The sequence below is a fragment of the Colletes gigas genome, unplaced genomic scaffold, assembly GCF_013123115.1.
Source record: "Colletes gigas isolate AHSC1104 unplaced genomic scaffold, ASM1312311v1 Colletes_gigas_Sc00007, whole genome shotgun sequence".
NCBI lineage: Eukaryota > Metazoa > Arthropoda > Insecta > Hymenoptera > Colletidae > Colletes > Colletes gigas.
Window position 1 is genome coordinate 1,009,445 of NW_025106636.1, and position 23,535 is coordinate 1,032,979.

The following is a 23,535-nucleotide window of genomic DNA, read 5'->3' on the forward strand; positions in this document are numbered from 1 at the left end:
AATTATCATATAGAGATTATAATAGTTATTGTATGCCACATTTTCTTTTTTCAATTTTAAAGCCAACGCAAATAAAAATTATAAATCTCGAGTACAATTATTCTGGAACACATGAAAATAGTTAAATTATAACTTCATTAAAGGACGTTTTATTCCCTCCAGAATATTTATATAGGCATCAATTCAAGTATTCGCAATAATAATATTTTATTGGTAAATGTTGAAGCTTATTTTGTACATGTCACGGTGCTATAACATAATCTGAAGGAATGCAAATTTGCCCTAAAGTAGTAAATTGCAAGAAATGATATTTGAAATATGTACAATGATCTTCAATTACCAAATAATTATTGAACGTATGATCGTGTTAGAGGTATAAATACATTGAAATGGAACAATACAAATAAGGGCATTTGAGATACTATTTTACAGTAAAAATAAATGTACTATTATCTATCATACATTGTCAAGATTATAATGCGCAAATGTTTTTTCAATCATTTTTGTAAGATATAACTATGAAGCAAATAATAATGTTACGTGTATATGTATATATTATGTAACATATTTATTTACTTCACGGTTGTGTATTACAAAAATATTATGTAGATATATTTAAAAAATGAAATAATACTGCGACGATACAAAGATTGCTTAGAATGGACAATCCGTTTCCAATAATAATTTCAATCTATATTTTATTTTCTTCTAATCAGATCTTAAAACGGACCGAACATTCGACATAAATTTTTTATGAAACCGTTATTAGTTCTAAAAAAAACTCAATTTCACTACACGCAATTCAACTTGTTTCCGTACAATTAATCTTTTCATCAATATGTAAAAGTTTTTACTAAACATAGGGTAATGTAGAAAATGAAGAACTTTCGATCTAACCATTCACAACTATGATCTAAGATAATCTTATCTCGTGCAAATTCATACAAGATATAAATGATTTCCTAAATACCTCATTTTCCAAACAACAGTCACAGAATAAACTTTAATCAGTCTTTAACCTTTTAGGCATTGGTTCACTATTTTGAGAATTAGAATCTTCAGAGAAGCCCAGATGCGCAGAAAAGTCGGTTAATCCTTGGGAATCGCTAACTGTTGAGAAACCTAATACATCCAAACAAAATTTTTTATATAATCGTCCAGTGACGAACACAGAATATTTTAAAAATTATAATGATTCAACTCACACGTGTTAGAATCTTCCGTTAGTCCAAAGTTAGAATTCGAAGAATCCAGTCCGCTTTTTCTAGGCAAACCATTTTCCTTGTCTGACACTGTCTTTCCCTTCTTCTTCTAAACAGCAAGGTATTTATTATTACTTCTTATATTTGAATATAACACATGATATTTATTCACCTGATCGAGCGACGATATAGGCACCCACTTATATATCTTCATGGTAGTTTCCCCTATTGTAACCCATTTTTTTTCCCTATAAAAGCATTTGCATGAACAGCGCGTTCTTCTGATCGATATTGGATCAACGGATAGAAAGGCTACCTTATTTACTGTTATTAAAAAAGCAGACATAGAACACTATTACTCAATCAACACGCATGAAACATTTCAGAGCTACGGAAGTCTGTTTATAGCCGACATGTGTAATGCAAAATCTTTATTAAATGTCACAAACAATAAAAATTTTAATCCATTCCCGATATCCAATATAGTTATACTACTTTTTTTTTTTGTAAGACATTTCAACATTTCCTCGTGCATCTATAATATGTTAAGGGATTTACCAATGGCGAACTTTGTCAACAACTTGCATTACACGCTTAATATCATCCTTGGCACGACTACGAGTCTCTGCACGCACTGACCGCGACATCATGTTATATGATTATAAGTCACTATTAATTGAACACAACACGAAACACTAGGGCATTCGTCGGCGAAGAGGTTAGGAAACTGACAGTAGTTACAGATCTCGACAGTGCAGTCATAAACGTCTTTGGATGAAAGACAAAAAAGAGAACTGCTATCATAACAAGACAATACGTCCGGAATAAAGAGGTGTGGAGGGAGTGGCGGCAATCAGTGATTTTCATCAACGAGATAAACTTTTCACAAAGAAACGTATCAAATATGCAGAAAGTTTCATGGTAATAAAAAATTCCGACACGTTCTGATGCGTTAAATTTAATAAAAGTTAGTCATTGCTCGAAATTGTGTTGGAATGAGCATCACTGAAGGAAACTATGAACGAACAAATGGCGCTTGTAACGAACCACGAACAATGACGGACTTAGGAATAGAGAGACGATTCACCCCTTTGGCTTGAACACAGAGCCCTGCGATTATCACAAATTATTACTTGAATAATACAGAATTAATTCCTATAATTCCTTAAATTCCTTAAATAATTCCATAGAAACGCAATGAATTTATGTATTTAAATATATCACGTTATGAATTCCCCATTCTTATTATTCGATGATAATAATAATAAATTCTTGCAATTCAAATAAAGGCTTTATTACTCTTTAATAACAAATAGAAGTTTATTTGTCATGTATTATATGTATTTTGTATTCGACTTTGTTTATATTGTTGTTTTAAGGCGGATTTCCAGTGAATTCGTTTTTAATAATTAAGGTCAGAATACAAACTAAATCATTGGCGACGAGAAATAAAAAAATTCGTCAAACTTACACGCTTACTTTTCCTTTCTTATTTCTCAAATTTGATATGTATTATGATATTGACATTTCGATATATATGAATTCTATTTCTCTTGTAAATGTTACATAATATGATATATAGGTATTTCCTAAGTTCGAAGCTTTTAAGTACTCGTGGTTACTGGCATTCGTAGTACGATTGCGAGAGTTTTAACAAAATTATATTTTTGAACATTAAAATGTACATATTAATTTGTGGCTAGAAATATAAACTGTCGTAAGCATTTGTTCGATCAAAGACAAAAGTGGCCGGTAACCTTAACCAAAAAGATGCCTGAACCTAACGATACAAATGTGTCTGCATCGCCTGATAAAACAGATACATCGGAACAAAAAAATGAAATAGATGAATATAATTGGATGGTACAGTTTTGTGATGTTTATATAACTATAGATAGTCTTTTATAGTAAAGTGTAAACTATATCATTGTTGTAACGAAGCTAATTTCATTTTACACAACTCTTAAAGATAATGTTGTACATTTTAGATAAGACCATGTGAAGTCTATAAAGAAGAATATGATGACTGCAGAAGCATATCAGCACGCTTGCATCAGCACTTTATATTTGGGAAATTACTCGAATGCACGCAATGGAAAACTGATTATCACAACTGTTACGTTTGGACGAAACATAAATCTAAAAAAGCATATGTGTGTGGGACTTATCGAAACATATTTTATAAAGATATATTTGTCATGAAATATTTAATGTTCTTGAAAAACTAATATCGCGTTATTTACAGGATGAATTAATAGCCAGTGAAAAAAATCGGAGAATGGAGAGATTACGACCTCATTATAAAAATGATGTTTGGTCCAGAAGAGATACACCGCCTGAAAATTGGAACGAACCGTTACCTCAGTGGCTGCAAGACAAATATGAACATTCGTATTTAAAATATATGAGCGAGGAATTGAAAAACCCTGATGTTGCTAAAAAAAATACCGCAAATAGTTCTTGTAGTATAATTTAGGAGCGCTAGATTTTTCTAATATTATGAAAGATTAATAAACTAAGCAAATTCATCGAATGATATCGCATTTAATTTTAATGAAAAATCCAACTCGTTCAATGCTCTATATGTTATGTTGAAAATTAATTGCGAAACGATACAAGAAAAATGAGTTCAAGGAATTTTATTAAGGTAAGTCAAAATGTCTGAAAGGTGGAAATGGATTTATATTGCTTAATGTATAATACCTGTGTACATAATAGGAGATTTGTAATTGCAGTAATAAATTATAAAACAAATAAACAGTTTTGGTTAGGTTAAGAAATTTCCTGTGTATAAAAGCAAATATTTATACGATTATATTATAAATTACGGTGTAACTAGAGTCCGTTTGGTCAAGTAGAGTTAAAATAGCAGAACGTTTGTAGTCGAGATAAAAAGTAAGTTGATACATCGAAAAAAAAGAAATTTGAACAATCGTCGAATGCATTTTTAAGCACGGAAAAGAGGCGTGTGTTAATAACCATAACGGAAACGGAACTCCGAAAGATATTCTGGAATCGAAAGGAAGTGACACTAACACGAGTTACGCGGATGATAATATATAACAATTACGCTTAACAAAGAAAAAAAAAAAGATGGAGCAGTGTATGCGGCTGGAGCAACGAGTGCAAAGCTTCGAGTACGGACATGCGCAGTGCACCGTTCGATGAATTCCGTTACGCACTTTTCCTCTGTTACGAGACTGAATCCGCAAGTGGCCAGTGGTAAAAGGAAAGGCAAAAAGTGACGCCGGGCATAAAGAAACGTGAGAGATAGTGTTTTAAACGTCGCGGCAAATCCTCCCCACTTCTACGAAAGACGCATGTACGGTGAAACGCAACGTTCGATCGGGCCTGTAGTGTGACGTGCGTACGCGATGTTGAATGAGTGATGTAATCCAAACACAAATATTACCTATCAACGAATAGGTTGATTACGGCGCGACTCCTTCGTAGAAGCGACAGTTCGGTCTATCGTTCAAGAGATACACACGTATGAACATAGATACATTTTCTTTCTCCTGCTTACGTTTCCGCGTTTTTCGTGTGTGATAATCTTAAGCCGTGTTCCCAGGCAATTGCCATTCGGTAAAGCCAAATAAGTGTGGACGTATGCGTCGGTGGAGTCGCATGGTGTAAAATACCGATTGGCACAATGTCGGTAAATATGTAAAGAAACTGTATCAAAGCCAACAGTGCCAGTTCATCGACAAAATTAGAGTTTAGTCATTGTTAAACCGTTAAAAATGGAAAAATAGTGGACAAACAAGTATTAAAACTAATTTATGGAACTGTTGAAATAAATGTTATGAAGGTAGAAATCAGAGGCAAGAGCATCTTTCGTAAAATCACTTATACCATGTACGTTTTTACGCTATGGGAACGTAAATATTGGCAAAGCCGATCGGTACAATTATTTAGCATTGTCAAGGCATTATCAACATACTTAATCTTGAGCATCGTGCCTCTTATTTACGTCTTTATAATATTTAGTTTCAATCTCATAAATTAGAGCGATCGCGGTACATTTCGATTAGTTTTGATGCCCCGTCATTTGTCCAGTCTTTCTCTGTTCTTAGAGAAATTAGTTACGTTCAAAAGCTTAGTAACATAACCTCGTGAAAAAAAGAAAAAAAAAAAAAAGAATTAAGATCTAATTTTCGGTACAGCTTCGTATTTACCGACGTCGTGTCGATCCACGCTTGTTTGGCGGTGCCGAGCGTCTTCGCCGAATGGCAAATACCGACGCAGTGGGGACACGGCTTAGGCTAGGGCCACATGATCGTCGAGGCAACGTGCGTTTCTATGTTCCTCCTTGTCTTGCAATTGAAAACAACGAAGACAGAGAAGATCGGCGTTCCTGTCTTTTCAATTGCAAGACAAGGAAGGGCATAAAAACGGACGTCGTTTCGACGCCCGTGTGACCCTGGTCTTAACGTGTCAAGCTCTAGTTACCTAGTATCGTGTTAACGTTTCCTCGAGAACAGCAAGGAGTTATTGTAGCGGAGAATTTGGTGTCCTTTGTGCAGACAGGACAGAGTGCGTGCTTCGTTCCTTAGACTTTATTACAAAGTTAGAAAATTATGGCGGAAGATTGCACCGACGCCGATTATGTCGGAGACTATAGACGTTTTTTCGTCGAACTGATCGACTGGCTGAATTCGTACGTTGAGAACCGGGTGAACTTTTACAACGTGACCGATGCTGAGATCGTTGGTGAGATCATCAACGTGACTCTACAGTACCTCGATCCGACGTAAGTGAATGTACTCTTAAATTAACGATATTGCTGTGTGTCGGTGCGTGGGTGGACATCGTGTATGTTTATTCGTTGGTAGCTTTTATGGCGACCGGCGCCGAATGTAAACAGAGACGATACAGGTCTGTGTAAACCAACAACTTTCCAGTAATTCTTTTTTTTTTTCTCTCCCATTGCATAACTTTACGTCTCCGTACGCGAGTGAGATATTCTTGCAGTTTGTTGTCAAACAACGCACGGTTTCTTCAGAGATTCGATTCAAGTTTTATTCTTATTTGTACACACGTGATACACGGTCATTGTTTATCAACGTTTGTCGTGTCAAGGAACACGTGACAAACGATTAAAGTAGGAAAGGCATATGCACTAATTGACACAAATGTTTACGATCGATCAATGATATCGTATTATTATTTAATACACGAATTTGATCATTCTCATTAAAAATTAACTTTTTAGCGCTATAAAAAGATCATCTAACTTTTAATTGAAATTATAACAGGAATTTATCGGTATTCGTGATTAATTTTAAATGGAACGTACCAAAACCACACCATTCGTTGTAACGTCGTTTGCCCTAATTTATTGTTATCTGAACTGCCCGAAACTGCCGCCGAACTATCCTCTTCCATTGCATTCGCGTTTTAAACAAAAATAGAGAATGAATCACGCGAATACAAATGGCGACGTGCAAAGAAGATAACTCTTTTCTTTGTTACGTTATTTTTTCAAACGCAATGAAATTTTATACGTAAAGCGATCTATATTTTAACCCATTACGATCTTAGCGTTGATATAACTGATTATATAATAAGATAAGATAACGTTGTCGAGTTAAAAATCAAAATAATTTTCTTGTCGAAGTAGGGCATTATCTACGAATGATAATTATTTTACGGTACAAGTTCGTGATAATATTCGATCATTGGTTGCAATCAATTATATTTCAAATATGAATGAAATAACAGGTTTTAAATAATTAATCCATTCAATTTTCGATACTCCGATCCTCTGTTTAATTAATAAAAATATTTAGTAAATACAACATCGCAATAATATATCGTATGCGATGTTAAAGATTATAAATCCTGGCCTCGTTTGTTCTTTTCTTCTTTAAAAATGAGCGATCAGATCTCAAATCATGTTCGAATAACAGTATTAAAAATTGTACTTATTTCTGGTACCGTCGTAAGGTATGTCACATTCGTTCGTAGTTACCGCATTCAACATATCCACAGCCTTGAAATAGTCGTCGAAATTTTTGTTGTGTTCATTTTGATAAGTGTCGATGATAGGTGCCGTTCCCTGCTCTGGTCGGTAACAGTCGAAAACCGACGATGTAGGTGCGTCGAGGATTCGTTCAGGACGATCGTTCATCAAAGATTGCACGATACTCTTGTTTCGAATCGTACAATTGGAAAGCAATTCGTAAGACTCGGACTCCAACAACCTTGAAACGTACGCGTCGCTGTTGTTTGCGTTTATTTTTTTAGCCAAATATTTATCTAAAGCGCAGTCTCCTTGGTCGCGGAACGGAAGTTCTTTGCGAGTTACTTCTCCTTTCCATAGATCTCTTATATCTAAATTGCGAAACGCTATCTTACACGTCAAATATCGGAAATCAATCTTTTTCTTTTTTTTTACGTTAAGACGTCGAAACAAAAAAGTTTGGTAATTATACGAAAAAGATCATTTTAAATATGTTATCGAGTATCTTTGCCCCAACATCTTTAATCGCTTATCCTTTCCACGATTTAAGTACTGTGGTCCGTTGACTTGTTGTCCCGCGGGAGGGCGCAGGGGCAAGAGGAGTCGGACCGCCCATCTATACGTGTATCCCCTCTACTTTTCTCGCATTCCTGCCACGGGACTTCAAGTGAGCGGAGGACAGTACATACTACTGTTAACCAGAAATCGCAATTAACGATTAAATTTAATGTATAAATGCGATCAACGATTAACGATAATAATTCAATCGTCGATCACGGTTTATTTTATGAAAAATTACCAAAGATTGTACTTTATAAAAGGAATATCGACGAACAAAAAGTACAAAGGTCTCTTCGACGCGAATTACAAATTAATTTTAAAATACTTTCTTTACGCTTACGATTTAGACAATTTCTAAACGAAAAATCCATGGTTCTAACTGTGAGGATAGAATTTTCACTGTAAAGAAATGGAATTCTGAATTTTGCCTTCTTACCCTCGAGCATCCCGTTTTGGTTAATGTTTCGTTATCCAACTTCAGAGTAGTATTTAAAACGCGAAGTTTGTTATTTCACGAGACCACTGTTATTCGAAATCCTCGAACGTAATTACACGTTTGAAGAATTTTATAATATTTCAGGCCATGTCCAGCAAGCTTGCAAGGACCATTGGTTTATCAAGTAGTACAAGAAGTAAAATCCATGTGCGAAGAACAACGGGAAGAATATGGATATAAATATTACCTGAAAGGTATGTTCCTATGGTACAGACTTTTATATTCCAAGTCGCAAAAAAAAATGCAAGCGTTCGATAACAATGTATATTGTCTTACAGCGTACAACTCGGTGAAATTAATGCGAGCCATTACCGATAAACTTATTGAAATATGTACTCGCTACATGAACTGTCGTGGATTGGTACATAGATTACCACCGCCTCCTTCGACGCCGTTGCCACAAGTAATAGCATGTAGAAATAGGAATTGTAGAAGAACGATGGAGGACCGTTTTGTCGTTATACATGATTTACACGCTATGTTCGGTATTCAGGTAAACATCGGCTCTGAATTTGTATCATATTCACTTTGAACATATCTGTTATTTTCAGAGATGTGAAAATACTTTATGTACAAAAATAGATTTCTAAAAATCCACCACTTATACAACTTTTGTAAATGAAGTTTGTTCGTATCTCTAAGAATGACTGAGATATTCAAGGTAGTCGAAGTTACCGGGTCACCTTAAATAAGTGACAAATATTCTATGTAACGCTTATCAATTTCAGGACGATTCTGTAGCAAATTACTATGCAGTATTCGATGGACACGGAGGGCAAGATGCAGCCGTATATAGTGCTATTTATCTTCATCAATATTTAGTGGAAAGTATATATTATCCTACAGATCCAGAGCGTGCCTTACGCGAAGCTTTTACTACTACGGACGCACAGTTTATAGAAAAGTTTAACAGACAAGTGAGCAATATAATTTTATGTATACTTGGTGGAAAGAATATAGTGCATGGGAATCCATGTTTGATGCTAGTGCTCAGAGAGTATAATTTGTGCCTTGGATATGTCATAAGAACAATGGCTTATAAAGCTATTTAACACAGAATGTACTTGCGAAGATGGCACGGATATGCTACAAGTTATTACAATATAGTCGAAACTCTGTTATGTTCATTGGATGAAATAATTTATACCAGTCGTAGTATTAAAACTATGAATGGTACGGAGGTTGAAGTAAACTTAAAAGATACGAGTCTAATGGCTCAAGGTGCTGTTGGTAATAGGATTTAAACATAACTGTTGATGCATAATTAGACGTGGCTGTCAATCAAGTGTCATTGGCGATATATGGAGTTGCCTATGTCAAAGTCCATAGCAAGGAACTTTGCATGCATATCGGATTAAAAAAACAGTACAGTTTCATATCTGGACTTGTGAAGCAACACTGTTTTTTTTTATCACCCGTACTATAATCTTTCCACTAAATATAGACTACTCTTACACGTATTACCCTAAACATTTTTCCCTTTAGAAACTATCTGGTGGTACTACTGCAGTTTGCACCTTATTATTAAATAAAAAATTATACGTTGCCTGGGTAGGAGATTCCTCGGCTATACTAATAAAGCGCGACAGCGTCGTTCAATTAGTAAATCCTCATCGACTTAATCGTAAAGTGAGTACACGCCAGTATTTATTTAACACGATTATGACATTAGAAATGCACTTAAATACATATTTCTCGCTTAAGTATAACTTTTACACCGAATAACATGATCATATAATATTACATGTTCATATTCTGGACAACGCACTCTTATTCTTGTTGTATCTACACCTGGAGAGGGTATTCTGGGATCAACGGTAATTAACTGTCTGTCGTGACAGTGTTTGAATCGAAGACCATGTTTTGGATCTATAATTGGCTGATAATTAGAAGTTTCGTTCAAGCACGTTTTGTTTGTTCTCCAATAATAATATGCGAGGTCGGATGCACGAGGCCATAGTTTTTGTTTTCCTTGAAAATACGGAAGCCAATTTTCTTTCTCGAGTCTTTCGCTGAAGTCTATGTAACCGGAGACCTCGAATTGAAGTTTTGTAAAATTTCTTACGAATATTATAGTGGATATGATTTTCAATCTATTTGAACGTTCACGAAATGCAAGTTCTTGCATTACCGCATTGCTTGGCGTTACAAATTCTGATGTTAGCTCGTAAGATCTATAGATCGGAAACAGCAAATTTCTCACAGCTTTTAAACGCTGATAGAATGCTTCTTCGCTAAGTGTTTCACCTGTACATCGATATCCAAGTTCAGCTAATCGACGCACAGTATAAAGATTTCCTATGTATCCAAGGTCGACGAATGTTACCAAGGAATCCAAATAATCTTCATAACTTTTGAATTCCAATAATCTTTTATCGCTGTCTATTTGTGTTCCTATGATTGTCATTTTCAAATAATATTCTAGATTTACAATTTTAATAGCGATTTAATAATGTTTAAGTATATGATTTATTTGAATGACTCGTTTGACATAAAATTTTTGGTTAAAGTTTGTTTGTACAAAAAAAAAACAATTGATATTCGGTATGCCTAGTGTGTTTTCAAACGGTTTACGATAAAGTGCAAAAAAGAAAAACAACAGTTCTCTTTCTTAGGACGAAGTGCAAAGGATACAAAAAATGGGAGGAGTAGTGATGGAGTGTATGGGAGACTTGCGAGTTAACGGAGCATTAAGTGTCTCGAGGGCTATAGGTAAGTCGATTCTTATTGGTTTTATTTCAAAAAGCATAATCCATATCTGTAGTTAGTATAGTTATTGCCTTTTGAAAGTATACATTTTTTAAGAAAGTGATCAAATTTTACAATTTAGTATTCGCATGAAATAAACAAAGTAAAACCTAGATTAATTAGACATTTTTTGTTATTCAAATAATGATATATATTTCCTTTTTTTTTTTATAAAAAAAGCATTTCGTGTTTTGTCTTTCAGTTTTATAAATTATTTTTTTCACGTATAAGATACTCGATCGTAATGAATGGGTGTGTAAATGAACGTTTCGAGACAAAAAAACAATCGAATGATTTATTTTCATTCGCTGTCGCGCATTTCGATAGAAAGTTGAGGTTAACCTTTCGCATCAATTTTTAAAATACGTTCCTGCATTCTGAACAGTGATAACATTTCAACGAACATAAAACGGGAACAAGGAAATTACGCATTTTTGAGGTGTGCCCATATGTTACTGATTTTTATCGATATTTCTCTATTATTTGTGTGTTTACTTTTCGTACTCACGTTCGGCGATATATAGAATTGCACGGGTCATCGTTCACTCTGCACAATCTATTCTACTTTTAATTTAATACTTCACACATTATCGTTCGTTTGGCAATGACATTCACTGTTGCCTAGAAGAAGCTAATAATCGCTAGATGGCGGTGCAAGTATTCTCTTGTAATCGGCCAATTGCACTTGAGATATGTTTTCGGCAAATACGTTTCGGAATACGTAACGGTTTACAGCGTTTATATTTAATATATATTTCATAATAGCGTATCACGTGTTTAAATATGATTTTCTGTGATTCGAATGTTCTACATTCTGGTTAGTCCGAGTCATGATCTCAACTTTGTCACGCATGATGACTCACTGAACATTGTTGAGCGTGTTCGTCCTTTCTATTTTTGTCCATACAGTATATGCAATGAAAGAGTACATAGGTGTAATAATCTTTTGCTATTGATGTAGGAATATTTTATCTCTATAGAAATTTGTAGATCAGCATACGTAATGATGTTTTGGAATATTATTTTGTGATTTTAGTTGCCCCATCTACAAAGTTTGACTTTCCAAATTACGAACAATTATATTTTATATGAGACGTTGTGGCCGATAACATTTTCGGGATATACCAATGTCACCGGTTTGTATGGCAAAACTCGAAGCGCCACGTAACGCTATTATGAAAACGAATGACTTTCAAACGTCGAAGACCAAACCAAACTGTATTCTTTCTTACAGTCGAAGTACACTCGCTGCGGAAAGTAAGTCGACACTGCTTAACGCTTCTTCCCATATAAAAATACGGTTTCGAATTACTTCCTCGAACTTTTTCCGCGCACTTAAGATTTTTAGTGTACCATTTATTTACAGAGTTAAATAAGACATAATTTCTACTTCTTCTAAAAATTGTAATGTTCTGTCAAGGAATTCGTTCGGTTGTTTGTTAGTTATTGGTAGGTGAAGTTTTGTTTTCTTACTTCTTCATATTTTCGACAATTTGGTTAATACGCAAAAAGGTTTTTCTTTCAACATTGAATACAAATGTGCAGTTTTGTTTCCGTTTAACAATTATTTTATGCAACGATTGTATCAAGACATGTTGTACAGGTAACATTTAAATGAAATAATGTTTAAAATTATTTTACACGGGTAACAATCTGAAAAGAAGTTTTAGAAATGAGAGTTAATTGTTTTAACAGGGTCTGTTACTCGACAAAGAATTAGCGATTGTTCGAATCCCAACAAGATGAAGACGATAAAAAGAATTTTTAATAGCAGTGTGGTCATCGAGCTGTTCTCATACCTTCTTAATTATTTTATTGTGTCTGGTTCTCGTAGACTTGTTTCTGCGGTTTCTGAAACTTGATTCTACTATTACCTTGGCAAGCAAGTTTCATAATACTTTTGTTGCAATTATTATTCATTTCTCTTGTCGATTTAGATAAGTGGAAGAATGAAGCGATCGATACTTATTAAAATAATTTTGTGGACACCGATAGAGATTGAAATAGTGTTAAATATTAAAAATATGAGTGCAGTGTTTACATTTTATTAGATTCTACATTAAAGATTCGTTACTATTTCTTTATATACTTATTCCACGGTCCATACATACATCAATATATTTTTGGAAGCAATTTGTACGTTATTTATGTTTTTTTATCTCTCGATTATCGATACTGTAAAATTCCTCTACATCTTGGCAATTGTTTTCAACTATATCGTAGAAAGAAGAGATAAAATTAAATAGATTTTCCATTTTTAAGTAAAGTTACAAATTTCTGATAATTGTATTTTGAAAAGCGTAGGTTATATTGCAATAAAATAGTTTATCGCAGACAAGGTGTACACTGAACAACGAGAATACAAATTATATGGAAAATAATAGAGAAACTATATAGAGAAAATAATGAGAATGATATTTCTTAATGTAGGATAAGAGAAGTAAATTATTTTCCAAATTGTTGATGCTCTGAATGGTGGGTTCGATGTGGTTTTGCCTTTTTAAGGTTAATTATGATGTTTTAGGTTTATAAGGGTAAGTCCTGTGGAATTCTAGCGGTCGTTCAATGTTAATCGTCGGACACGAGGTAATTTGACCCTTCAAAAGTCGCATGTTTGCAAAGAAGCCAAGTAGGGAGAGGCCAACACTTACTAAAGCAGCTGGCCAACTATGGCTTAGGTATCGTGGGGAAAAGGAAAGATAAAATTCTGGACGCGTGTCGGGTATCCTGTTGGTTCCGTTCGACCGCTGACACAATAGTACGTGCAGCCATGCTCCGAGCAATGCACGCTTTACTGGGTGGCTGCTACAATCGCATGCCCGGAATAATTAACAGCCCATTACGTTGTTTTTGCATCGCTAGAAAACGCGTGTCTCTAGGGGTCCGTTGTCTGAAAGAATTTCTCTTTGCGTTCACGAAATTTTGGTAGCCTAAAGACACCTTTCGCGCCAGCAATTTCCTATCAGCAAGATACCTTTTCCCAAGGTTGGTTATTTTTTTTACACTAGATTTCAGATAAATATAATTTTATTTTTTAATTTTTTTCTTTGGAGAATCTACGAGAGGAAAGAATGGATTCTTTTAAAGGTTTTGCAAGTAGATAACCCTCAAATTCATCCATGTACGAGTATCGGTTTTTAGACTATGGTCTAAAAAGTCGTAATGGATTACAACCATATGTTATTGCTGTTACTTCCATTCATAAAAGGTACTCGAGGCGACGAGCACTCGTTTCAACACATTTCTCGAGACGAAACGTGAATGAATGTCACAATGGCCAATTGTTTCTTCAGGCGATAGCTCGACACCCATTAACGATGCGTGCTTTCATGTTTATCGGATCTGTTTTATCAGTTGCATACACAAGTATTAATAGTTTAGAGAAAAAAAGCGGAATGTTGAATATAGGATGTTCGGTCAGAACTGGGGAAAAATTTTAACATCGTTAAAAAATTATTAATAAAATTTGTTCACCTACACGAATTTTTTTCTCGAAAATGCGTAGGATTTTGGGGGTATGTCTATCCATCAAAAATGATTGTAATCGACCCCCGCAACTGAAAATAATTTTTCCAGAACGATTTGAAAAATTTTTAATTTGTCCAAAAGCTTATTCATTTATCGATTTTTTTTCTCGAAACTGGTTAGGATTTCGGGGGTATGTCTATTGACCAAAAATGATTCTAATTGACCCCTGTAACCGAGAATAATTTTTTTAGAACGATTTGAAATTTTTTAATTTTGTCGAAAAATGTCTGCACTTACTGAATTTTTTTCTCGAAAATGTGTAGGATTTTGGGGGTATGACTATTCATAAAAAATGATTGTAATCGACCCCCGCAGCTGAAAATAATTTTTCCAGAACGATTTGAAAAATTTTAAATTTGACCAAAAGTTCATTCATTTATCGATTTTTTTTCTCGAAAATGCGTAGGATTTTGGGGGTATGTCTATTGACCAAAAATGATTCTAATTGACCCCTGCAACCGAGAATAATTTTTTTAGAACGATTTGAAATTTTTGAATTTTGTCGAAAAATGTCTGCACTTACTGAATTTTTTTCTCGAAAATGCGTAGGATTTCAGGGGTATGTCTATTGACCAAAAATGATTCTAATTGACCCCTGCAACCGAGAATAATTTTTTTAGAACGATTTGAAATTTTTAAATTTTGTCGAAAAATTTCTGGATTTACTGAATTTTTTTCTCGAAAATGCGTAGGATTTTGGGGGTATGTCTATTCATCAAAAATGATTGTAATCGACCCCCGCGACTGAAAATAATTTTTCCAGACGGATTTGAAATTTTTGAATTTTGTCGAAAAATCTCTGCATTTACTGAATTTTTTCTATGTATTGTTCGGAAGATAAACTATTTACAAATCTTGATCCTTGCCGCAGATAACATTTTTCGAAACCGCGTAACAATTAAACGTTGTTTATTAGATATTTACGTAAATTCTGCTTTCAACATTCCTGTAATGTTGTACGATAAACCACAAATAATGTTCACTTGTTTGATGTGTATTTACATAATTATACCGTAAATACACGTATCATAGTTATTTATGTTTAATATCGTACAGAAGCGAGGAAAATGGTACGAAGAAAGGAATTATTTTCCTATCGGTGGATTAATACAAAGCATTTAAAAATATTACGAATATGAAAGTTCTAGAAAAAATATAATTAACAACTGTATATATCTCGATTGAAAAATGAATGTGAAAATTAATGAAGCAGAATATACATATATTATAATACTATAAACTATAATTTGTCTTTCGATCATTATGCACCTATGACTTATTATTAAATCAGAGGAAAGAATTAACTGCATTTTAAATTTTGTTAGAATCTGTAAGATTTTTATTAAAATAATATCCATTTTTGTGAAGTAGATATTTTTTAATTTGTATGATAAAAGTTTCTTCAAAAATTGCTATATCGGGGAAAATTTTATAAAATACATGAAATACCATATCTATAGTACGTAGATGCTAGAGTTTTTTAACGAATCTTTAAAGATTGTATTATGTATTTCTCTTCTTATTTTTAGAAAATATGTTTTTGACGGAGGGAAATAGAAAGAAAGGACAATGAGAGAAAATTTCTTTCCCCCCGTGATGCTTAATTTTATGGAATTCGAAATAACTGTTACAGTTATCCATTGCGCATAAGCGATGGTTTTTTTTACATCTGAAAAACACGCGATGGCGAAGCGTGGGGAGCATCAGTATTCAACTAGACTGTAATTAACTTTAATTATCTATTTAATGAATGGCGCGGCTAATTTAAATAATGGCACTACCGTAACATAGACGCTTCCGGTTATTATAAATTTGTATGGTTTTTTCCATCGCTTTACCACCACTATGAATGAAACCGGGTACAGTTAATGATCAAACGTACAGAAAAATTCGCTGGAGAGAGAGAGAGAGAGAAGAGAATCTTTTAACGACTGTTTAAATGAAAAAAATTACGATCGAATAAAATAACACTTTATACTGTGGGATGGAAAATTCCGAATAAAATTTGAAACAAGATCACTGGATGCAAATGCATAGCTCATGAGGATTAGAATTAGAATTAGAATTAGGATTATCGAATCGAGGAATATTAGAAAGTTAACATAAACTTTATGGGATAAAAAAAAAAAACCTAACAGTCTCAACAATTATTATTATTATTTGCAAGACTCGTCACTTTCTTAAACAATTATGCTCGAATTATGTGTTCGTAGGTTCAAGCTCGTGGTCATTAAATTTAATATAATTGTTCAAATTTCAGGCGACATCCAATACAAACCGTTCGTAACGGCCGAACCGGAAATCAAATGCATTCCTTTGGACGGCACAGAAGACTTCCTTGTTCTTGCCTCTGACGGACTGACGGATTACTTGAGCCCTTCGAAATTGCTGACCCTTCTCTACCACGAAGTACGAGATCCAAGTGAGTAAAGAGTTTCATGATATTAAAAAATATTGGGTCGGGGAACAAGTTCGTAGCGTTTTTACCAAAGAAAAGATACAGGCTCCCAATTTTTCGACAAATCTCGTTAAACGAAGACGATCGAGTATCGTTTTATGATCGCATTTCATTTTTCCTCCTTCAAAAGTGCTTTGAGACGCTCTTCGTCGAATTCGGAAGGTCTTTCGCTCAAAATCGCCATTTTTGAACTTTGCAAACCATTTCCGTGCTGTAGACTCGCCTATGACACCTTCTCGGGCTGCTTCGAAGAAAAAAGCTTCAGAAAAAAGCGAAGAAGAGCCAGGCGTCGAAAATGTTGCTTTTTACCTCCTCGATATTCCATTTCTAAGCGTGAAAAGTAATAAAAGATTAACTTACTCAAAAAGACGATCAGCACAGTTTTGTAGAGCAGAAAGAGCTCCATCGAATGAATATTACACACTTTGTCAAACGGCAAAAAATCGTCACAAAACAAAAGAAAATACAGGGTTATCCAAATTGAGCGTCGCATCTTTAAATTGAAATAAAACACAAACTGTTTGATATATTTCAGGTTTCTTTATTTTAATATAAAGTCCACTTCGAAACATTAATCGTGGAGCACAATATCATTCGAATGACCGACTAGGCTTTTTTTCACGAGCTCGACTCATTTTGCCCAATTGTCTATTACGCTATTACATAATTGGGGTTCTATTTCATTAATGGCGGCTATAATATTGTTTTTTAGCTCCACGTTGATACGTATGCACGTGTTGCATTACAAACTGAGCAGTCTCTTTGAATTTATTCACAATTCGACGAATTGTTTTGTCAGAAGGTTGCTTATTCGGACCAAGAATTTCGCGAAGTGGACGAAAACAAACAGAAATTGAACGTTTCTAATAATTTTCAACAATTTGTACAGGTTGTTGCACAGTGTGTAGCGTTCCATCATGATTTGTTTACGCTTAGTGATGGCGTGTGTGAAATATAACAAAGAAAAATCCATCTGTTGAAAGATGTGACACTCAATTTGGATAAACCTATATAATAAACGCTATGAACTTATTCCCCGATTGGATCCATCCGATGTACGATTCTCGCTCGAGAGAAAATTAAGAGAAAACGATGCTCGTCGGAGTCGTCGTTCGAGCAGCGTGCTTAGTTATGTTCCATTAATTTGGCCGATCCATTGCTGGAACGCGGAGAAGATTTCCATGTCACGAATAGCGCAATCGAAGCGAATAATTACACAGCCGCGATGGAACAGATCCATACGAAATTATCGATTATCCTAAGGGGGATGCTTCAGCCCAGAACCGTCAGAAAATCGATTTTTTTTTTCGAAAGTATATGCTCTCGATCATATTTCTGTCGGTTAAGTTTTACTGGATTAAAAATAACAAACTTAGACACAAAACGAACAAAATATGAATTTATATAAGAGCAAAAAGTATGGCTGTGCACAAACGTTCCGTTGGACATGAAAAGATGTAATGCAACGAAACATTCGAGACAAAAACGAACATTTGTAACTCGAACATTCTCAGCGGGCAATGAAAGTACATGTATCCAGTGCCTGAGAAATAAACTTGTCCTTTTTCTTAACATTCTTAACACATCGACTGCCACGTCACCCCATATATGGGTGACATGAATTTTCATCGATCAGCTAAAAAGATTATTTCTCAAGATTACGTGGTAAAGGAAATAAATCTTGATGGGACGCTTTAATTTTAACGAGGCTGTAAAAATAGGTTCCATGACAAATTGTGGATATGATAGTTTCCAATTATCCAAAAAAGAGTATCCTTTGAGGGATTTGGTCTGGCAGTCAACTTCCATTGCAATTTCAAAATAAACGGCTCAAACAACCGATTCGTAGTTTCTAATAAAAATTGTAAAAAATTTGCTCGATCGGATTTTTGAAAATTTACCGCTCTTTTTCGTAAGAGAACGAGTTGAACATTTGTTTCCATTGCATTGTACGTTTCCTCTCGAGTATCTATTAAGAATTAGTGGTGTGTAAATACCGTCTGAAAGTTGGCTGTCGAGATTCGTATGCAAAAGTTTTGGCATCGAAAACGACATTGCGTCGGGAGAAGGACTAGACGCGTCGACGGAGGGTTCAACGAACTTCCCGTGGTGGAATGTCTACGGTCAGAAACGGGCAACTTTTCAACGGAAGGAAAAGAAGAAGGTTGGTGAAACGGGTGCCGTGGGCAATCTGTTCCGATCTTCGTCCCTGAAGCAACAAGAAGCAGAGCATGACAGAGCCGCGAGGAACAACTGGACACAGTTTGTTGGCAGCCGCTTATAAGGAGTACGAGTCATTACGAGATTCACGTTTTCCAGCGCGAAATTCCTTGCGAGACGGCATTCCCCTTACTTTCTCCGAGCATTCAAACAACGTTCGTGTTTTGCTCGTCGTTCGGGAGAAAATTCCCTCGTCCGAGATCTTTCGGTGTCTGGGGGGACCGATTAAATGAAATTCCGCCGCGAATACGGGTCAAGATTATATCTGACTATGCCAACGAAACGGCGATTAATAACTTCTGACGACTACGACCTCCATTGCTATTTCGTTCATACATTATTATTATTCCAAAATTAAATACGTACGATGCTTATCTTGGAAGTTAATTACCGACAATTATTATACTTGATTAATTATCGATATTTATCAATATTTATCCACCGCTCAGAAGTCGATATCGAGTAAACTTTTGGGGGGGGATGAAATAAATAATAAATCGATAAGCGTAACAAGTGTTTGGTGATTCGTCTAGAAAGCCATATCTGTAAATTTTGTTCGTAATATTAATATATATCCGAGGAAACGTGGGAAAGGTAGAAACTTAATTATTTTCTTTAATAAAGCCATTTAATACAGGCGCTGAATGTATTACAGCATTATCGTGATGAAAAATGTAACTTTCTTTTCCATAACGCGTTCAATTTTTTCTATTACATTCTCGAGAATATTTAAATACTTTCTTGGATCTCGTTTCCCTTCTATAATTACTAGGTCGACTGTTTCGAAGTAAGAAATTGCATCCCCTACCATAACGGAATCAACGGATGAGTGCCCGCTGGAAAGATATCGCTCTTCTTTCCACAGATCATGATAATAGCACGCATACTTATCAGGACGATTAAAATCGAGCCTTCCTTCGTTAGAAAATAATCACTCTGCCCCAAATTTTTACATTTTACATTTATCGTTATTTCTCTTGAACTTTCTTCATACTCCATATTTTTACCTCTGATTCTCAGTGATTTTAAATATCATATTATAATTTAAACGTAATTATTAGACTGCGGATGTTTTTGCGTTCATAGAAAATTTTAATTCTCTCAAAAAAAAAATTATTATATTTAAGGGTTGAAACAACCCTCTGCAAAGTTCCCATTTCATCAATTCTATTAATAAAAATATGAATTTGCATGGAGATCCGCAGTCCAGTAATTACAGGTCTCAGAAATGTGTAATTAAGAAAGCCGTGCTTTTATAAAAATCCAAATATTTATTGAACATTTCTAAATACTAATTTTAAATGAAACTATTTCCTGAACATTTTCGAATATCAATTTTTCAATTCTATTCCAAGACTAACATTTAGATAAAGTCTTTTTGGACTTAACTCTCAGGGAGTTTCATTTAGGTAATTAATTCTTTGTTCACGTGTCTTTTTAAAAATATTTTTGAACGCGATGGGTTGGGTTTATTACTAGATTTACCAGATTCCATATTTAAAATTGCAGAACGCGTAAATATTATTTTCTAACAATTTATGTTGAATTTGTTCGATGCAATGGCACGAATGCATATTCTAATTAACAGAAAAATCGTATTTTAACCCTTTGCACACCTATGTCGAGTGTGATTACAATAACAGTGTAAATAAAACACTTATTTTAACAGGTAAATTTCAAATAAAACATTTAAAAGCATTGGGAGCCGCTGGTAACAAAATTGGAATATAATTCGAAGTGCAAAGGGTTAAGGTAATCGTCAACATGTAAGGTATCAATAAATCTAGTGTTTTACGTATATGTACAGAGAAACTATCGAGCTACAATTTAAATTTGTTTTAATATTTGCTCGATGAAGAGGATTTAATGTATCTTTATTGTCAAAGTGTCTTAGTCTTATTTTGGCCCAGTCCCCTAACAGAATTCCATGCAGACTCGAAGCCCACGGTTATAGTTTGTCCAATTTCCTGATCGAGTTGCAATTGAGTCGGTTCTCTCGGGCAAATTGCTCGCATTCCCATTGTCGGGATTCTGTTCGAGGGGCAGGAGGGGGGGCAGTTTCCGATACAATGGCGATTCCTAAGCCTAATTGCAGAAGCGTGTTATGGGCACGTGGCACACGAGCACATCGTCTCGTCCGTGGCTTCCTTCCTCGAATATATGTACAGGAGAAGTAGCAATGGCGTCGAGCGTTTGGCGAGCACAAACCCAGAATTGTTCTCTTCTATATATATTTAATATCTGTAAATTTTTTTCAAATCGAAATACTCGTAATCGGTAATTATCGAAGCTTGAACACACATTTGAAACGAAAAAAAAGATTCTTCATCCTCGAATGGTAATATTAACAAAAAAGAACTTGCATCGTGAAATATATTATAAAAAAATATAAAAAAACGAACAATTCTTTGTTTTATGCGGTTAAAATTAACACATTAAAAAATTAACGCATTAATTATTAAAATTATTGAAGCCTGAACACACATTTGAAACGAAAAAAAAGATTCTTCACTCTCGAATGGTAATATTTACGAAAAAGAACTTGCATCGTGAAATATATTATAGAAAAATAAAAAAAGGAACAATTCTTTATTTTATGCGGTTAAAATTAACGCATTCACTGGGGCGTTGATCGCTAAAATAAAGAAGAAAAATAAAAATAAAAATAAAAGAAGAAAGAATTAATTTCTGAAAAGTAGTTTGTTTCATTGGGGTTTTTCCGTTTAGAAAATCGGTTTTCAGGGAGTTTTGGGGATCATTGATTGAATCAGTATCGATCAGCGAACGTTAAGCTCGATCCCATCGCTGGTTGGAACTCTGGCTGCACTCTAGCCGGGTGCAATTACCCACGCTCGAGCTGACGCGATTCCGGAGGAGAATTTTGATCAGCCATGCAACACTTACTTCTGACTATTTCGCATTTTCTAAGATCCATTAGACGGATAAAGTCGTTGGACGTTGTCTGCCCCTTGTTAATCAATAATTGCTTAATGAAAGCCGGCATCGTGGCGCGCGCGTGAAAGTTTTCGTCGTCGGGACGACCTCGATCGATCATCCCTTTCCGTATGAAAAATGATTTATTACGCGTGAACTGGCAGCACCGGCTGATAAACGTTTTCACGCATCTTGCTTACATTTCATTAACGTCATTATGTTACACGCTTTTAACGGGGTATTCTACTGTAAAACGCGCCTCGCGTGAAACATTTTTATTACATATTTCGGACTTATTTTTTTACGTAGAATCATACCCTTTTCGTTAACGAGTCAACGAATATATCGTTGGATCGGTTCTGTCGCTAGTTTCTGGGATGACTTCGTCTTCATGGTGGACACGAATTGGATCTAACAGAACGTTGGTAGGATCGATGCCAGGCCAGGGGTTGCATCGCAGCTTCCGCGAACGAGGCACGGTGTATGATCGAAGAACGAAATAAAATTGAAAGCCAGAACGGGAGGGAAAAAGATGGAAATGTCTGAGCCAGCATGGCCGTCGAGTGCATCCTGGTAGAAGGAGTACGGTGCAGGGGGGGAACCTCTTTCTCCAAGAACGGAGCTCCCATAAAAAGAATTAAATGCTCGTCTTCTTTCTTGTCTCGATTAAAAATATTAAAACAAAAATCCTGCCAGAAATAGACCCGTGCAAAAAAGTTTTAAACTTATTAAAAGACATTAAAGTAAACCCAATTGTGGTCACTAATAACCAACAAGGTGCATGGGACCTAAAACGCTAAAAAAAAAAAAAATTGTTGACGTTACACGGCGTGGAAAAACATATTCGATCGGTCAGTTCTCTTCGCAAAATTAATTTTTACAAATAGATGTCTTGTCATTTTTATTCGTAGCGTAAAAAAGAATACCTTGGTTCTGAAAAGGGAAGCATATGAATTGTCCAACTTCGATTTTAATGGATCTTTGCAAGTTAATAGTAGGGTCAGAATATTTATTTTATACATGTTTCACTTGCAGAATTAAACTAACTTAAATTTAATATATATTACAATGGTTTAGGAAATGTTTACTGAGGTCCCCATTTTCCATATGAAGCTCATAGTGCTCGTAATGTGGAATACTATATGTATATGTGCTCAAGTGCATAATAGTTATACTACAATGCTTTGATTGCCTATTTTCCCTACTTGACCACTTAATTTTGTCCACAACTATCGTCAATTAAAATCGAAGTGGGTGATTTGTGATCTTTTCTTTGTAAATAGTTTGTTGGTTCGTGAGGGGGGGGGGAAAAAGCACCAGGGTGCGCGGTGTGATCGCCTAACCGAGGCCTGGTGCGCCATGGTTCGGTGGCTACCTCTTCCTTCGTCCTCGGGCAAAAGAGTAGATGCCTACAGGTCCTCCG

General features: G+C 35.0%; 4 protein-coding genes across 10 annotated transcripts in view; 2 read left to right on the plus strand and 2 right to left on the minus strand.

Moving 5' to 3' along the window:
* Positions 1-40: 40 nt before the first annotated feature.
* LOC122396236 (B-cell CLL/lymphoma 7 protein family member B) lies at positions 41-2,297 on the minus strand. Of its 3 annotated transcripts, none has more exons than XM_043394450.1 (4): positions 1,761-2,297; positions 1,375-1,450; positions 1,206-1,308; positions 41-1,122 (listed from the first exon to the last, which is right to left on the minus strand). In XM_043394450.1, exons 1-4 carry the CDS (start codon positions 1,850-1,852, stop codon positions 1,004-1,006), a joined length of 390 nt encoding a protein of 129 aa, XP_043250385.1. In that variant the 5' UTR covers positions 1,853-2,297; the 3' UTR covers positions 41-1,003. The 3 variants fall into 3 exon arrangements, with proteins under 3 accessions (XP_043250385.1, XP_043250384.1, XP_043250383.1); XM_043394449.1 differs by having other exon boundaries at positions 1,206-1,311; XM_043394448.1 differs by having other exon boundaries at positions 1,206-1,311; positions 1,375-2,297.
* Positions 2,298-2,642: 345 nt separating this feature from the next.
* LOC122396235 (UPF0545 protein C22orf39 homolog) lies at positions 2,643-3,724 on the plus strand. Its single transcript, XM_043394446.1, has 3 exons — positions 2,643-3,065; positions 3,191-3,355; positions 3,448-3,724. The coding sequence occupies exons 1-3, from the start codon at positions 2,973-2,975 to the stop codon at positions 3,676-3,678; spliced, it is 489 nt and encodes a 162-aa protein (XP_043250381.1). The 5' UTR covers positions 2,643-2,972; the 3' UTR covers positions 3,679-3,724.
* A 667-nt stretch (positions 3,725-4,391) lies between these two features.
* Positions 4,392-23,535, plus strand: part of LOC122396232 (mucin-5AC-like) — a 74,883-nt gene continuing 55,739 nt past the window's right edge. The window contains exons 1-8 of one of the 4 annotated variants that reach the window (XM_043394439.1): positions 4,392-4,692; positions 5,651-5,955; positions 8,309-8,418; positions 8,503-8,717; positions 8,953-9,141; positions 9,710-9,853; positions 10,840-10,936; positions 16,761-16,922. In XM_043394439.1, the coding sequence (XP_043250374.1) occupies positions 5,783-5,955; positions 8,309-8,418; positions 8,503-8,717; positions 8,953-9,141; positions 9,710-9,853; positions 10,840-10,936; positions 16,761-16,922 (1,090 nt within the window). In that variant the 5' untranslated portion in view covers positions 4,392-4,692; positions 5,651-5,782. Of the gene's footprint in view, positions 4,693-5,650; positions 5,956-8,308; positions 8,419-8,502; positions 8,718-8,952; positions 9,142-9,709; positions 9,854-10,839; positions 10,937-11,981; positions 12,230-16,760; positions 16,923-23,535 lie in introns of those variants that run through there. The other 3 variants (XM_043394441.1, XM_043394440.1, XM_043394442.1) reach the window with 3 other exon arrangements.
* On the minus strand, positions 7,052-10,945 carry LOC122396233 (cilia- and flagella-associated protein 299-like). Of its 2 annotated transcripts, XM_043394444.1 has the most exons (2): positions 10,363-10,945; positions 7,052-7,540 (listed from the first exon to the last, which is right to left on the minus strand). In XM_043394444.1, exons 1-2 carry the CDS (start codon positions 10,629-10,631, stop codon positions 7,117-7,119), a joined length of 693 nt encoding a protein of 230 aa, XP_043250379.1. In that variant the 5' UTR covers positions 10,632-10,945; the 3' UTR covers positions 7,052-7,116. The 2 variants fall into 2 exon arrangements, with proteins under 2 accessions (XP_043250379.1, XP_043250378.1); XM_043394443.1 differs by lacking the exon at positions 7,052-7,540 and having other exon boundaries at positions 9,831-10,945.